Genomic DNA, 14399 nt, shown 5'->3' on the forward strand with positions numbered 1-14399 from the left:
ACTGCCACCTACAGGGCAGATTGGACACTGAAAAAAAAAAAAAAAAAAAAAAAAAAACAACTCCAAATCCAGGATAACCTCTTCTACTATCAGCATGCCTCAATTCTGTAGCAAAGCTGTGCCAAGAGCACAATCATTAACACAAAGGGGGTGGAGACCTGTGTCCCTCAATGAACTTCAGTAAAAATCTTTTACAGTGAGTACAAGAATTTTGACTTGCCTTTAACTTTCATATCTTGGGGTACAGTACATGACAGGCTGGATATTTATAGACCTTGAGCTGTAGGTTGGTACATTCAGGGGATTGGACACTGGCAACGCTTCGCTGGACACAACCCCTGGGCATAACCCTACCCCACTCCATGAGATATCAGTTATTTATTAGCAAGCAATGGAGTGCAACACAAAATTCCTCTTATTCTAATCATATAGTACAAGACACAGGCTGGGTATTCACAAACCCAGAGACGTCCCTAAGCAATGAATATGAAGGGTGAATAACAAGGCAAACAGAACTGTGCCAACAAGCCCAACAAACACAAGGGTCAATGGACTCAATTCAGAGTACTGCTGCAAGATCTTTGCGGCTGAAAGATGCTTAGGGACGTCTCTGGGTTTGTGAATACCCAGCCTGTGTCCGCAGAAGCTTGATTATCCACCTGGTAGAAGGTGGAGAAGGTTCCAACTGACCAGACGGCAGCCTTACAAACAGAGGCCTGGTGTCAGAATACCCAGGAAATTCCCACCGATCTGTTGGGAGTGAACAAGTAAGATTGCTAGAGGTGTCCTATCCTTTACAGTGTAAGCTCTTGAGATAAGCTGTCTTATCCACCTGGTAATAGTGGCTATTGAAGCCGATTGTCCTTTGCGGGGCCTTAAAAAAAAGGAGTTCCGCCTGCCCCTTTAAAAATGAAAAGTCAGCAGCTACACATACTGTAGCTGCTGACTTTTAACATTAGGACACTTACCTGTCCTGGAATCCAGCGATGTCGGCACATTGCTGGTAAGGGAACCCGGCAGTGTAGCCTTTCGGCTTCACGTCTGGGCCCCTACTGCGCATTGCGCAAAATGTGCTGCGCTCTCTCACTGGCCCGGCAGCGGAGGAGGAAGGGCGAGCTGCTGACATACTTCGTGCTGGCCTTTTCTCCCGGAAGTGGGGACAGGGTACCTGTAAAAAACAGGTACCTGCTCCTCCCTCAAGGTACCAAATGTGGCACCGGAGGAGGGAAGAATCAGATAAGCGGAAGTTCCACTTTTGGGTGGAACTCAGGAAGAAGTAGTTGCGGTTTTTAGAAGTTGCGGCTTTTAGATAAACTGATAGTTCTGACAACATCTAGACAACCTGGTAACCTATTTGGATGCTTAGGAGTATGGCACAGAGGAAAAGGACTTCATTAAATTGGTTAAAGGCAGAGGGGTTTTTTTTATATCTTAATGCATTAAAATAAAAAGCCTTTTGTGTGCAGCAGCACACATACCTATTTACCTGAGGTCCATCTAGAACCAGCAATGTTGCACGAGAGACTCAGCTGTCTGGGACTCCCCCTCCTCATTGGATGAGGCAGGAGCGTGGCACCATTGACTCCAGCTGCAGTCGGTGAACCAATGAGGAGAGAAATGGGGTGGGCCGGGGCTTTGTGTCTAAATGGAGGGGAGCTTTGGCTCCGCTCAGGTGCCCCCACAGCAAGCCGCTTGCTGTGGGGGCACTCAATAGGAGGGAGAGGCCAGCAGTGCTGAAGAGGGACCCGAAAAAAGAGTAGGATCAGGGTGCTCTGTGCAAAATCACTGCGCATAGAAGGTAAGTATGACATGTTTGTTATTTAACAGAACCCCTCCCAGACTTTAGTATAACTAAGTCTAGACACCACCTTGGGTAGAAAAGGCATGTCTGAAACATGATGGCCACTAACACGACCACTCTGCAGAAGGAGATCATTGAAAAAAAAAAAAAAAAAAAAAAGAAGAATTACCTGATGGGTTCTGCAAGGCAGAGAGAGTCAAATTTATATACCAAAGAAGCACAGGGTGCTGCAAGGGTGACCATTTCAAGAAAGACCATGAATAAAATATTTTACAAGAGAAACGGAAACCAGAGGTTTTGAAACAACGTGGACAAGGCCGAAACATTTCCATTAGGAGTATTTAAAGCGTAACTTCACCCAAAAGGGAAAGTTCCGCATTAGGGTTCCCCCCCCCCCATCCCCCCCCCCCCAACATTAGCAACTTTTTTTTGGAGTGGGGGAGGGAGCGCATACCTGGTTTTGACAGGTACTTGCTTCCGATCTGAGCGTAAGTTCTTCACCCCCCCCCTCCCCCACTGCAATCTTCTAGGACACATCACAGGTTATCTAATACACTCACACAACTATACATTCTATACAGGAATTACCTTACACCTAATTAAACTCTCTAACTTCATACACTCCTATAACATCTTATGTTCGAAATGCTCCAGTGTCATGGGAACCTTTTTCCCATCTACTCTGGACATGCCCAGCCATCCAGGGGTATTGGCAACAAATAATTTTATACTTATGTAATGCAATAGGCTTACCACTCACCCTGGACCCAACAATCTGCCTTCTGGCTCTACGGTGTGGCCTAGTGTTAGATATGTTTACCTCTATTTTTCTACTTGAAACCCTCTTTGCTGCTTCTAAGAAAACAGGCAGAACTTGAACCCAAGCCATAACAGCCCACTGATTAAGTAGAAAAGAAAAAAAAAAATAAAAAAAAAAATTCCACATTATTATGCGCGTTTAGCATATTTCATACTTATTAACCATTTAAGGACCAAGCCTCTTTCTGAGATTTGTTTACAAGTTAAAAACATTTTTTTTTTTTTTTTTGCTAGAAAATTACTTAGAACCCCCAAACATTGTAATTTTTTTTTCTAACACCCTAGAGCAGGAATATGCAATTAGCGGACCTCCAGCTGTTGCAGAACTACAAGTCCCATGAGGCATAGCAAGACTCTGACAGCCACAAACACCCAGAGGCAGAGGCATGATGGGGCTTGTAGTTTTGCAACAGCTGAAGGTCTGCTAATTGCATATCCCTGCCCTAGAGAATAAAATGGCGCTCGTTGCAATACTTTGTCACACCGTATTTTCGCAGTGTTTTTACAAGCGCACTTTTTTTTTGGAAAAAAACAAGTTAGACTTACCGGTAACTTGTTTTCCAGAAGTCTTTCAGGACAGAACCTGAGAGATAGTGACTCCTCCCACCAGACCATAGGAAACACCTTCTTCCTCCAGAACTTTAAAGGGAGGCACCTCCCTACCATACCTCAGTTGTAGAAGAGAACATCCGGCCCCGGCTGGAACACAAACACATACGTTAGTCACAGCATAGTATATTAAATACAATAGGGCGGGATGTTGCTGTCCTGAAAGACCTCTGGAAAACAAGTTACCGGTAAGTCTAACTTGGTTTTTCCCCAAGGCGTCTTTCAGGACAGCACCTGAGAGGATAACAGAGACTTACCCCCTTAGGGCCAGACAACTGCTTGCAGGACCTTTCTGCCAAACGCCTGATCACTAGCAGATGCGAGGTCCAGCCTGTAATGTTTCACGAACGTGTGAAAACTTGACCATGTCGCCGCCTTGCAAATTTGTTCAGGGGTGGCACCAGCTCTCTGCCCAAGTGGCCGCTAGTGCTCTGGTTGAGTGTGCACAAATTCCTGCTGGTGGAGACACACCTGCATGCGAATAAGCCTCTGAAATGGATAGTTTCAGCCACCTTGCTAAAGAAACCTTAGAAGCCTGGCAACCTTTCCTGTGGCCCGAAAATAGCACAAATAGTGAAGCTGAACGTCTAAAGAGCTTTGTTCTTTCCAAGTAACACAACAAAGTCCTCCTGACATCCAAAATGTGAAAACAAGTCTCCTTCTCCCCTGCTGGGTTAGGGCAGAAGGTTGGAAGTACAATGTCTTGAGCACGATTCTACACTGAAGCTACTTTTGGTAAGAATTTCTAGTCTGTCCTAAGTATAACCCTATCTGGAAAGATAGATAAATAAGCTTCCTTAATGCCTCAATTGATAAAGCGTTCTGCTCACTGATCCTGCGTGCAGAGACAATGGCAATCAGGAACACAGACTTAAAAGTGATAGGCGCCTCTTCCAAAGGCTCAAAGGGACTCTTTGTTAGAGACTGAAGGACTACCGACAGATCCCATTTAGGAAAAGACTTAAGCGGTGCTGGCCTAGATCTCGTAAGAGCTCTAAAAAATCTGATTACCAACAGATTCAAGGCCACACATTTTTCTAAGAACATTGCTAGTGCAGCAACCTGCACCTTCTGGGAACTAACTGCTAGCCCCTTGTCCGCTCCAACTTGTAAAAATTCTAGAATGGTAACAAGACTCCCTGAGTCCTGGGCAGATGAATTACACCATGTGTTATAAACCTTCCAGACCTTGAAATAAATGTCCCTAGTCACCTTTTTCCTACTTGATAATAGTGTTTGAAATCAACCGGTTGGAAAAACCCTTGCTTTTTAGGAGCTGCTCTTCAGATACCAAGCTGTGAGCACCAAAGTGGCTACCTCTGCATAATTTACGGCGCCTTGTAACAGTAAATGGTGCCTGAGGGGCAGATGCCAATAAGGCTTGACCGCCATCTTCAGAACAGTTGAAAACCAGGCCCTGGTCTGGGTGTGATTAGGATGACTGGTACCATTTCCTTCTGAATTTTCCTTAATATTAACGGAATTAACTGGACTGGGGGAAAGCGTAGCAAAGATGGAATTTCCATGGATTCGCCAAAGCATCTGTCCCTAGTGACCCGTCGTGATTAGGGCTGCAACTAACGATTATTTTCATAAAACGATTAGTTGGACGATTATTGTTTCGATTATTCGGTTAATAACCTTAAAAAAAAAAAGTGTGGTGTATAATTTAGTTAATGTGTAAGTTTTTAAAAAAAAAAAAGGTAATTTATTCTTAAATATCTCTATGCAGTGGTAAGTATAAATAACCAACTATATGGTTAGGGAGCAAAATATCGAATCCACTCTGAGCATAACAGACAGAAAAGATATAGTGTATATACTATTAGAGGAGATATACTGTATATACTATTAAAAGGGTGAATCTGGTAAATATCATCACTCAGTGATCAAATTTTATTAAAAACAATGTCTTCCTTCAAAAAAAAAATGTCATTTTAAGAACGTTCATTCTTTCATTCAGTGAATGTACAAAGATTTTTCGTCTGAATATTCTCATCTGAAAATTGATCCGTGTGGCCAGCATAAGGCTCAGTACACACCTGTGCAGTTTGCTTTTCATCTCTTTCTGCAGTGCTTTTTGCTGTGCGTTTTGATTTTTGTGCATGTGATTTTGCTGCGATTTGCGGTTTTGTATTTTTTCTGCCAATTTGTTGTTGGGCAGATTAAAAAACACAAAATTGCTGCAAAAACGACATCTTTTTCTGCAGCTTCTCTATTGAAGTACATTGAACCAAAAAAGCACCGTTTTGCGTGAACGTGTCCCATAGGAAACCATGTGAATGAACTGTAGTGCGTTTCTGCAAAAAGCACCAAAAAACACATAGATGTGAACCAGATCTAAGACGTTTAGTAACATAATGGGGTGAAAAAAACTAAAATGAGCCCTGTATAGAAAAAAAAAAAAAAGATAATCACTATTGTAAGGGGTTAATTTTTTTTTTTAGTGTAGAACTGTGAAAGTAATATTTACAGTAGCGATTTGCTCTTTGTACTATAAAGGGCTAATTTTAGGTTTTTTTAACCCCATTATGTTACTGGCCGATTAATCTATTATGAAAATAGTAATCGATGAATTTCATAATCGATTAGTTGTTTCAGCCCTAGTCGTGATTGTTTAGGGGGAAAAAAAAAAAAAAAAAAAAAAAACAACATTGAGGAACCAGGGCATTCTCCTTTGAGGCAAACAGGTCCACCTCTGGCAGCCCCCATTTTTCGGCAATCATAGCGAAAACCTCTGGGTTCAGAGACCATTATGCTTCCTAAATGGGGTTCCTGCTTAGGAAATCCGCCACCCTGTTCAGAGACCCCTTTAGGTGGACTGCTGATAGAGACAGCAAGTGTCCTTCTGCCCACCAAAGAATGTTTATGGCTAGTACCTGCAGCAACTTGCTCCTTGTACCGCCCTGCCTGTTTATATAAGCCACAGCCGTGGTATTGTCTGTTAGTATCTGAACATGCTGAGTTTAAAGATCCTGAGCAAATTACTTCAGAGCCAAGTCGATCGCCTTGAGCTCTCTCCAGTTTGAGGACATTGTTGCCTCTTTCCTGGACCAGTTTCCCTGAGTGAAACTCTTTCCTAGGTGGGCCCCCCAACCCCAGGAACTGGCATTGGTTGTCAGTCTTTTCTCGACCGTAAAAGCCCAGACTAACACCTCCGATAGGATATCCTGCCTCTTCCACCACCATAGTGACCTCTTCACCTGAGCTGTAATTTTTACCTCTGATTCTAAGGATTCCAAAATTGTGATCCCAAGATCTCAGAAGAAAGGCCTGCAGACGTCTGAAGTGTAGCCTTGCCCACTGAACAGCCGGTGTCTTGTCAAATAGAGTCCCCTATCATATAGTGTCCGCCCTGTACTGCGCAGGCGCAGTACGGAGGACAAACGAGACGCCGAAAGTCTCCGAAGTTTAACAGCTGATCATCAGCTGTACACGGCGCCTGCGCTTTTATTCTCACCCTATGTCCAGGTTCATTCCCTACTATCCAAGTGGACATAGAGTGAGAATAAATAGTTGCCGAGCGCAGCGAGGCCGTGCCAGAAGCGTGGCGAGCGAAGCGAGCCCGCGAGGGGCCCTCTTACACAGCCATCGCTAACAAGTGTCCGAGCGCCGTGTACAGCTGATGGTCAGCTGATCAATTTCGGAAACTTTCGGCATCTCCTTCTGCTCCGTACTGCACAAGCGCTGCGCCTGCGCAGTACGGAGCGGACACTATCCGATAGGAGGACAGTATATGTCAGAACACCGGCATTGATGAAGTCAGAACACCCAGAGCTGACATGACTCGTCTTACCGTCAGATACTGGTTGGTCTGCAGTAAAGACACTGTATCGTGAATTTTTTCCTTCTCTGAAGGAAGAAAGATCCTTTGATCTACAGAATTTATTACCCTAGAAACCGAATCTCCTGAGATGGGTCTAGGGAAGATTTTTGGAGATTTAGAATCCATCCGAGAGACTCCAGATGGCTGCATGCTCTGGCTAAATTGCTCTGCAATTCCTCTCTTGAGGGGGCGAAAAATAGCAGATCGTCTAAATAAGGAATTACTGCGATTCCTTGAAGACGAAGCGGAGCTAGGGCTTCTGCCATCACCTTGGTGAAAATTCGGGGTGCGGATGATAGCCTGAAGGGTAAGGCTCTGAATTGTAGATGATGAATCTTCCCTTCCATCCTCACCGCCAACCTGAGAAACCTCTGGGACTGGGACGAGATTGGAATATGCAGACATGCATCCTTTAAATCTAACTTGGGCACCTTATTCCACACCGCAGAGGGGTCCTCCTCAAAAGGAAAATGCCTTTTGTGGGCTTTGGGAAAAACAAAAAAAAAAAAAAAAAAAAAAAAAAAGGGTTTTCCCTCTGGATCCTGCCATTCCTTAGAAATGGCGTCAGAAATAACCGAATGGACCAGGAATGTTCGCCCCTTAGGTTCGTTTAACCATGCATACATGCGGTCATGAAGAGATAATTCCTTCTTTTCCTCACTTAAGCCAAGCGTAACATGAATAGCTTTAAGGAGCCCATCTACCTCTTCTAGGGATAGCTTAAATTTAGAGGGGGCCACCTCAGCCTCCTACTCCGAGTCTTTAACGGAAGGAGCAGAGGACTGCTCTTCCCTGGCTGAAGGGTCTTCAGGTAGAGCTTCCACCACGGGAATAGAAAGGGAACCCTGGGAAGATTCAGAAGTGGATGGCTGACTAGCAGCTGGATTAACTAAAGAGTCACGAAAAGTTTGAATCGTGGCATATAGTGCCTTCTTTACAGAGGCAACCAGGTCATCACAAACCAAAGCCGATTCCTCCTTGACTAAAGAAGTGATGCAAGCACTGCACAGGGTTTTTTTCCAATTCTCTCCCATTTTGGCCCTGCAAGAAGGACATCTCTTTTTTGGGACAGAGCTTGTAGCCTGTGAGAAAAAAAAAAAAAAAAAAGACAAAAAAGGGAAAAAAAAAAAAAAAAACAGGGGACCTTTTAGTGAGACCCAGTCTCTGCTTCACAGGGATCACCTCACAGGTGCACTAAGAAGAAAACCAGTCAACCTCTAGTGCCAGACAGGCCCCTTGCCACTAGGGGGTAGAAAAAAAAAAAAAAAAGATAGACCAAACCCCAGGTAAAGGATAAAGGCAGACTTTAAACCGCTGCTCCTACCTGAGCTTTGCTGGCACCTGTGCCTGTCCCCACCGTTGCAGACGCTGACTCCTCCATGTCTGGTGTGCAGCTTTCCACTCATGGCTTCACATGCCGCTTCAGGACTCCCATAGTGCCTCTGCACTGGACCGGAAGCGGAAGGTGCCAGCTCCTGTCCTCCCTCCTCCCCCCCCCCGTGTCCACGCCGGAAACTGACGCTTTCGCTGACCCACTCTATCATTTCTGGCGCGACCGCCGGCAAATATGGCGGCGCACGCGCGCCGCCCTTTCCTAGGACCGTGCGGGCCACCGGATCTTCGGCTCTCACCAAGCGCTAGGAGGGGAAGAGGAGCCAGATTGCTACCGCTGCTGATGCCTGGGTAGGCCGGGAGGACAGCGGGTCTCTAGTGGAGGAAAAAAGAGAAGGCAAAAAGAGAAGGAAGCCCTGTCTCTCAGGAGCACCCAAGAGAACTGACTCCCCTCCCAAAAGATGTTCCCTCCGGGCCGGAGGAAACACAAAAACTGAGGTATGGTAGGGAGGTGCCTCCCTTTAAAGTTCTGGAGGAAGAAGGTGTTTCCTATGGTCTGGTGGGAGGAGTCACTATCTCTCAGGTGCTGTCCTGAAAGACGCCTTGGGAAAAATACATTTTTTTTAATAAAAAAAAAAAAAAAAACACAACAGCAGGACCTCTTGAATATGAGATCTGGGGTCAAAAAGACCTCAGATCTCATATTTACACTAAAATGCAATTAAAAAAAAAAAAAAAATTAAAAAAATGGCTATGGGCAGAAGTGACGTTTTAACGTTGCTTCCGCCCTGCAATGGTATGGAGACGGGTGGGGGCCATCTTCCCCCACTCGTCTCCATACCCAGGAATGACAAGGATCTGTTTGCCCTCGCCGCTACCGACGGCTCCGGTAAGCGGCGGGGGGCGCCCCTCTCCCGCCACCGTGAAAAGTGATCTCACAGCACATCCGCCGCAGAGACCACTATTATCGGAAACCGGATCGCCGGTCGAAGAAGAGGATACCAGGGTTATGGCAGCTAGATGCTGCCATAACAAAGATAGCCCTCTTCAAAGTTAGGATGTATATCGGCGTGCGGTGACCTGGAAGTGGTTAAAAGGATAAGTACATTTTTTTAAAAAAATAAATAAAAATGCACATTTTTTGTAGGAAAAAAAAAAAAAAAATAGTGCATTATTTTTTTGTTGCAAGAGCCTGTAAAAGCATTGCACCAGCAATTAGTAGATCGCTGGTGCCATGCAAGTCTCCTACGGATGTGTTGGCTTTTCTGTTTACTCATATGATGCGGCGGCTGCAGCAGTGGGAACATGTTACATGTTCCACCCTAAAAATGGGTGGAGCATGTAACATGTTCCCAAAGCTGAACTTATGCTTTAACTTGTAGAAGCATCTTTTGTGTAGGCATCAAAAAGCCTTGAGACTGCTGCTGGGCCCCACCATCTTAGAGCTGTCACAGTATTACCCTCTTCCCCTGCCGGTACCTAGATAATAGTGTATGTAGGTGAAGTTATTTTCTTTCAAATATTCAAGATTACATAATTACGCACCCTATAGTTATAACCCTGAATCATGTTTGGACTTCACAGGCCAAGGCACTCCCCTAGAATTGTGTTCTGTAATTATTCTGTGCCTCAATCATATGAATCTTACCTTTCCATGATGTTCTTTGCACCATTCAGACATGCCATCCAGCATCTCATCAGGTTGCTTTATGATCAAGTTAGGACCCTGTAATTAACAGAAAGGTAAGCTACATTTAAAGTACTGTAATGTACATGCAAAGTCTAATGAATGACATAGTTTGCTAAAGCACTGTATGTTATAAATGATTCAAACACCACAAAACAATCTCCTGTGCTCGGGAGCCTGGTCAGCTGAGTAGGTGGTGCATGGGTGGTTCACTAGATTGCCTGAGTCCGCCCCCCTAGAACCACCCAGCAGGATATGATGTTTTTTGGGGAGTTCTCTGGAAGACGGAAATGACGTTGGCCGTGACCGGAAGTGGCGGGTGGAACGCAAACCCACCCGCACTTCCTGGTTGCGGCTGGGCACGATGTCGTTCGGGAGCTCTTTGTCTCCCAGAAGGCGGAAGTGACGGGTGGAACGCAAATCCACTTGCACTTCCTGGTTGCGGCTGGGCGTGCATGCCACACGGATTAGTGGTAACGCTAGGCGATCTCCACATGCAATTGATGGCATGGGAACGACTCAATTCAGCCCCCCAAACTTCCCGTCTCCTCCAAGCATCCTCTATTTTTTCACGGTGCATCCAGCAAATATACTGGAAAGGAAGATACATGGCCCGGAATATATCCAGTATGGTAGGTGCCATCTATGTATAATGTAATTAAGCTAATACCAACAAGCTCTAGCATGATATGGGGACATAAAGTGGCTTGCCATATGCGACGACAGCCCAGTGCAGGCTACAGTTCAATGTTGTACGTTGTGGCGGAAGCAGTGGCATGGCAGATGAATCCATGCGGAGAGAATTTTTGGTGTTTTGAGGAAGACAGCAGTGTGCAGTATGCATCATGTGATGGATGGACATGGTGGGCTGAGCCCACTCGGGTAGGTGTGGCAGGCTCTGGTGGGCGTTTACCCATACATGAGATTGTGGGTATATTAAGAGGATGCTCGAGGAAGTCATAATACCATTGCTGTGGCTCTGAAGAAGAGGGTTCTCCCTCGTAACGCGTAAGCCGTTTGCAATGCCATCTGGTTCCTCCAAATATCTGGCCCAGGTTGCAGGCTTCTAGAGATACTGCTCGTAATTGCTGGAGTATTGATAAGCCTCGTTTTAAAGCTAGTTTGCGAGTATAATTCTTGTTCTATTTTATAAATAATTTTTTTACTGTTGGTAATGCACGAGGTCGGTGCGCTCTCCTTTTCTTTTTGTATGTTATAAATGATTGCCTTATTAAAAGAGAATAAAATGGTTTATATCTTTTTGATCCTTTATTACATTCCACTGCTTAAAGACTCTACTGCAAGCACTTTGCAGCCACTTTCTGTCATGCATGCAAGCCAGCAATGACTGCATTGGTGACAATTGCAGACAAAGTGTGTTGGCATGGCCACTGGGAGTCACCATTGGAACAAAATGTGACAGAACAAAGCAAGAAGTGCCATTGCAAAATCACTAGGCATGATTTCCCAATGAATGTTGCAGAACTAAAAATATTTAAAATTATATTTTATAAACGCATGACCACATATAGGCTTAGAAACAGTGGTTCCCATCCGGGGGGGGGGGGGGGGGGGGGAGGTTGGTCGGGCCCCCCGGGGGTCAAATGACGATTTGCCAGGGGTCACCGAATCCTGGGCTTTTCCCAAATCCCACACCGCTCTCCCAGCCTTTTCATGGCTGCCCAGCAGGGCTGTCCCTGGAGCCTGTGGCCGCCCAGCTGGGAAGATCCTGGAGCCCAGGGCCGCCCACTCAGTCTCTTTGCATCCACCCATTCAGTTCACAGCATGGCTGGGGGGCAGAGACTAAAGGTCAGCTGACTGGTGAGGAATGTGAAGTGGGAGGGGCTGGAGGAGACCCTATCTCCTGATTTCAGCATAGGTGTCACTGCTGGGAGACACAGTGAGTAACACTACCTGTGATTATAGTTGCCATTAAAAGTCCCCACTACAGTTCTCAGATCAGCAGATGACATTGATCGAGAGCACCCAAGTTAGCTGATCAGAACTCCCCGCCAGCACTGCCACTCGTTCAACTCCCCCCACCAAGGAGTAAGAGAAGGAATAAAAATAGAGACTACATGGAAGGGAGAGGAAAAGAGGGGGAGGAAGAAAGAAAAGGGAGAGAAAGAATAAGAGAACAAGAACGACGGCTAGAGAGAGGGAAAGGGAAAAAAAAAAAAACAAGAAATTGGGATAGAAAGAAAGGAGAACAAAGAAAAAAAGAGTGGTACATCCTAAAATGTACCATAAGGGATTTTAATACTGTACGAGTGGAAGGGACTCAGAGCGCTAAATGTCCGTGGGTTAGGGGTGCAAATCACTCATCTTGCCTTGGGTGCCGATAACCCACGCTACGAAAATAATTTTACTGTTAGGGGTCCCCACAACTTGGGGAATTTTATCAAGGGCTCATGACACTAGAAAGGTTGAGAACCACTGGCCTAGATGATATTTTAGTGATTGAACTTATAAACTACTTTCATGAACTCCACGAAAATGTGACCCCCCCCCCCCATTTAGAAAAAGGTAACTTAAAGAGGGAGACCCGTGAAAAAAAAAAAAAAAAAAAAAAGTTAAAAGTCAGCAGCTACAAATACTGCAGCTGCTGACTTTTACAATAAGGACACTTACCTGTCCCAGGGTCCAGCAATGTCGGCAACCGAGACCGAATCGTCCCTCGGGTGCTGCCGCCGCCATTCTCTGTAAGGGAATCGGGAAGTGAAGCGCTGCGGCTTCACTTCCCGGTTCCCTACTACACATGTGCGAGTCGCGCTGCGCTTCCTAACTGATCCCTGCTGTCTCTGGGACCCGTGTGTGTTCCCAGCAGACAGCACGGTGGGGACGGGAGGGGGTGTAGACTCCCGTGGAAGTCTATGCTGGAAGTGGGTGCAAATACCTGTCTTAGGCAAGTATCTGCACCCCCTCCCCCCTGAAAGGTGCCAAATGTGACGCCGGAGGGGGGGAGGGCTCCGAAAAGCAGAGGTTCAATATTTGTGTGAACCTCCGCTTTAACCCCTTCCCGCCTAAGGGTAAAACAAATGTTAATGCCCAAGCACAATTTTGACACGTGTTCGTAAAACTGTACAAATCACCACAACTACTTTGTGTATCCAGGTGGATTATACCTTTTTTTTCCAGGACATATTGGGAGTTCATTTGGTGGAAGATGGTAATGGACAACTCCTGATTTTTTGTTTTTAACAAAGGAAAACTGGCCCAAAATATATATTTTTTACTATATTTGTTTAAATGTGGCTGTGTATTTTTTGTTAATACCATAACCTACCAAAGGACAACCCAAAATAAATTCTCCTGCTCCCAACGATCGCAGCAATGCCACATACACTACAGTGCCTTGTAAGTATTTATACCACTTAACATTTTCTACATTTTGTCATGTTACAACCAAACATGTAAAATGTATTTTATTGGGATTTTATGTGATTGACCAACACAAAGTGGTACATAATTGTGAAGTGAAAGGAAAAATGATAAAATGGTTTTCAAAATGTTTTACAAATTAATATCTGAAAAGTGTGGCATGCATTTGTATTCAGCCCCCCTGAGTCAATACTTTGTAGAACCACCTTTCACTGCAATTACAGCTGCAAGTCTTTTTGTGGATGTCTCTACCAGCTTTACATATCTAGAGTGACATTTTTTCCCATTCTTTCTTTGCAAAATAGCTCAAGCTCTGTCAGATTGGATGGAGAGCAACTGAACAGCAATTTTCAAGTCTTGCCACAGATTCTCTATTGGATTTAGGTCTGGACTTTAACTGGTCCATTCTAACACATGAATATGCTTTGATTTAAACCATTCCATTGTAGCTCTGGTTGTATGTTTAGGGTCATTTTCCTGCTGGAAGGTGAACTTCCACCCCAGTCTCAAGTCTTTTGCAAACTCTAAGGCCGCGTACACACGGGCGGACCTTTCCGACGGACCGAATCTGGCAGACAATCCGACCGTGTGTGGGCTCCATCGGATCTGTAGCGGACTTTTTCTGTCAAAAATCTGACGGACTTTAGATTTGAAACATGTTTCAAATCTTTCCGACGGACTCGAGCCCGGTAAAAAATTCCACTCGTCTGTATGCTAGTCCGACGGACAAAAACTGACGCTAGGGCAGCTATTGGCTACGAACTTCCTTATTTTAGTCCGGTTGTACGTCATCACGTACGAATCCGTCGGACTTTGGTGTGATTGTGTGTAAGCAAGTCCGTTGGGAAAGTCCATCGGAAGTCCGATGAATTGAGTTGAATAGACCGTCGGACCTGTCCTGTCGAAAAGTCCACCAGTGTGTACGCTGCATAATAGGTTTTCTT

The 14399-nt window shown here is 45.2% G+C and overlaps 1 protein-coding gene across 2 annotated transcripts in view; it reads right to left on the reverse strand.

Moving 5' to 3' along the window:
* Positions 1 to 14399, reverse strand: part of REXO2 (RNA exonuclease 2) — a 47658-nt gene that overhangs the window by 18293 nt on the left and 14966 nt on the right. For both annotated transcript variants that reach the window (XM_073602512.1, XM_073602513.1), the window contains exon 3: positions 10036 to 10113. In XM_073602512.1, the coding sequence (XP_073458613.1) occupies positions 10036 to 10113 (78 nt within the window). The remainder of the gene's footprint in view (positions 1 to 10035; positions 10114 to 14399) is intronic.

Source organism: Aquarana catesbeiana, linkage group LG10 (assembly GCF_042186555.1).
Source record: "Aquarana catesbeiana isolate 2022-GZ linkage group LG10, ASM4218655v1, whole genome shotgun sequence".
In the NCBI taxonomy this organism is placed as follows: Eukaryota; Metazoa; Chordata; class Amphibia; order Anura; family Ranidae; genus Aquarana; species Aquarana catesbeiana.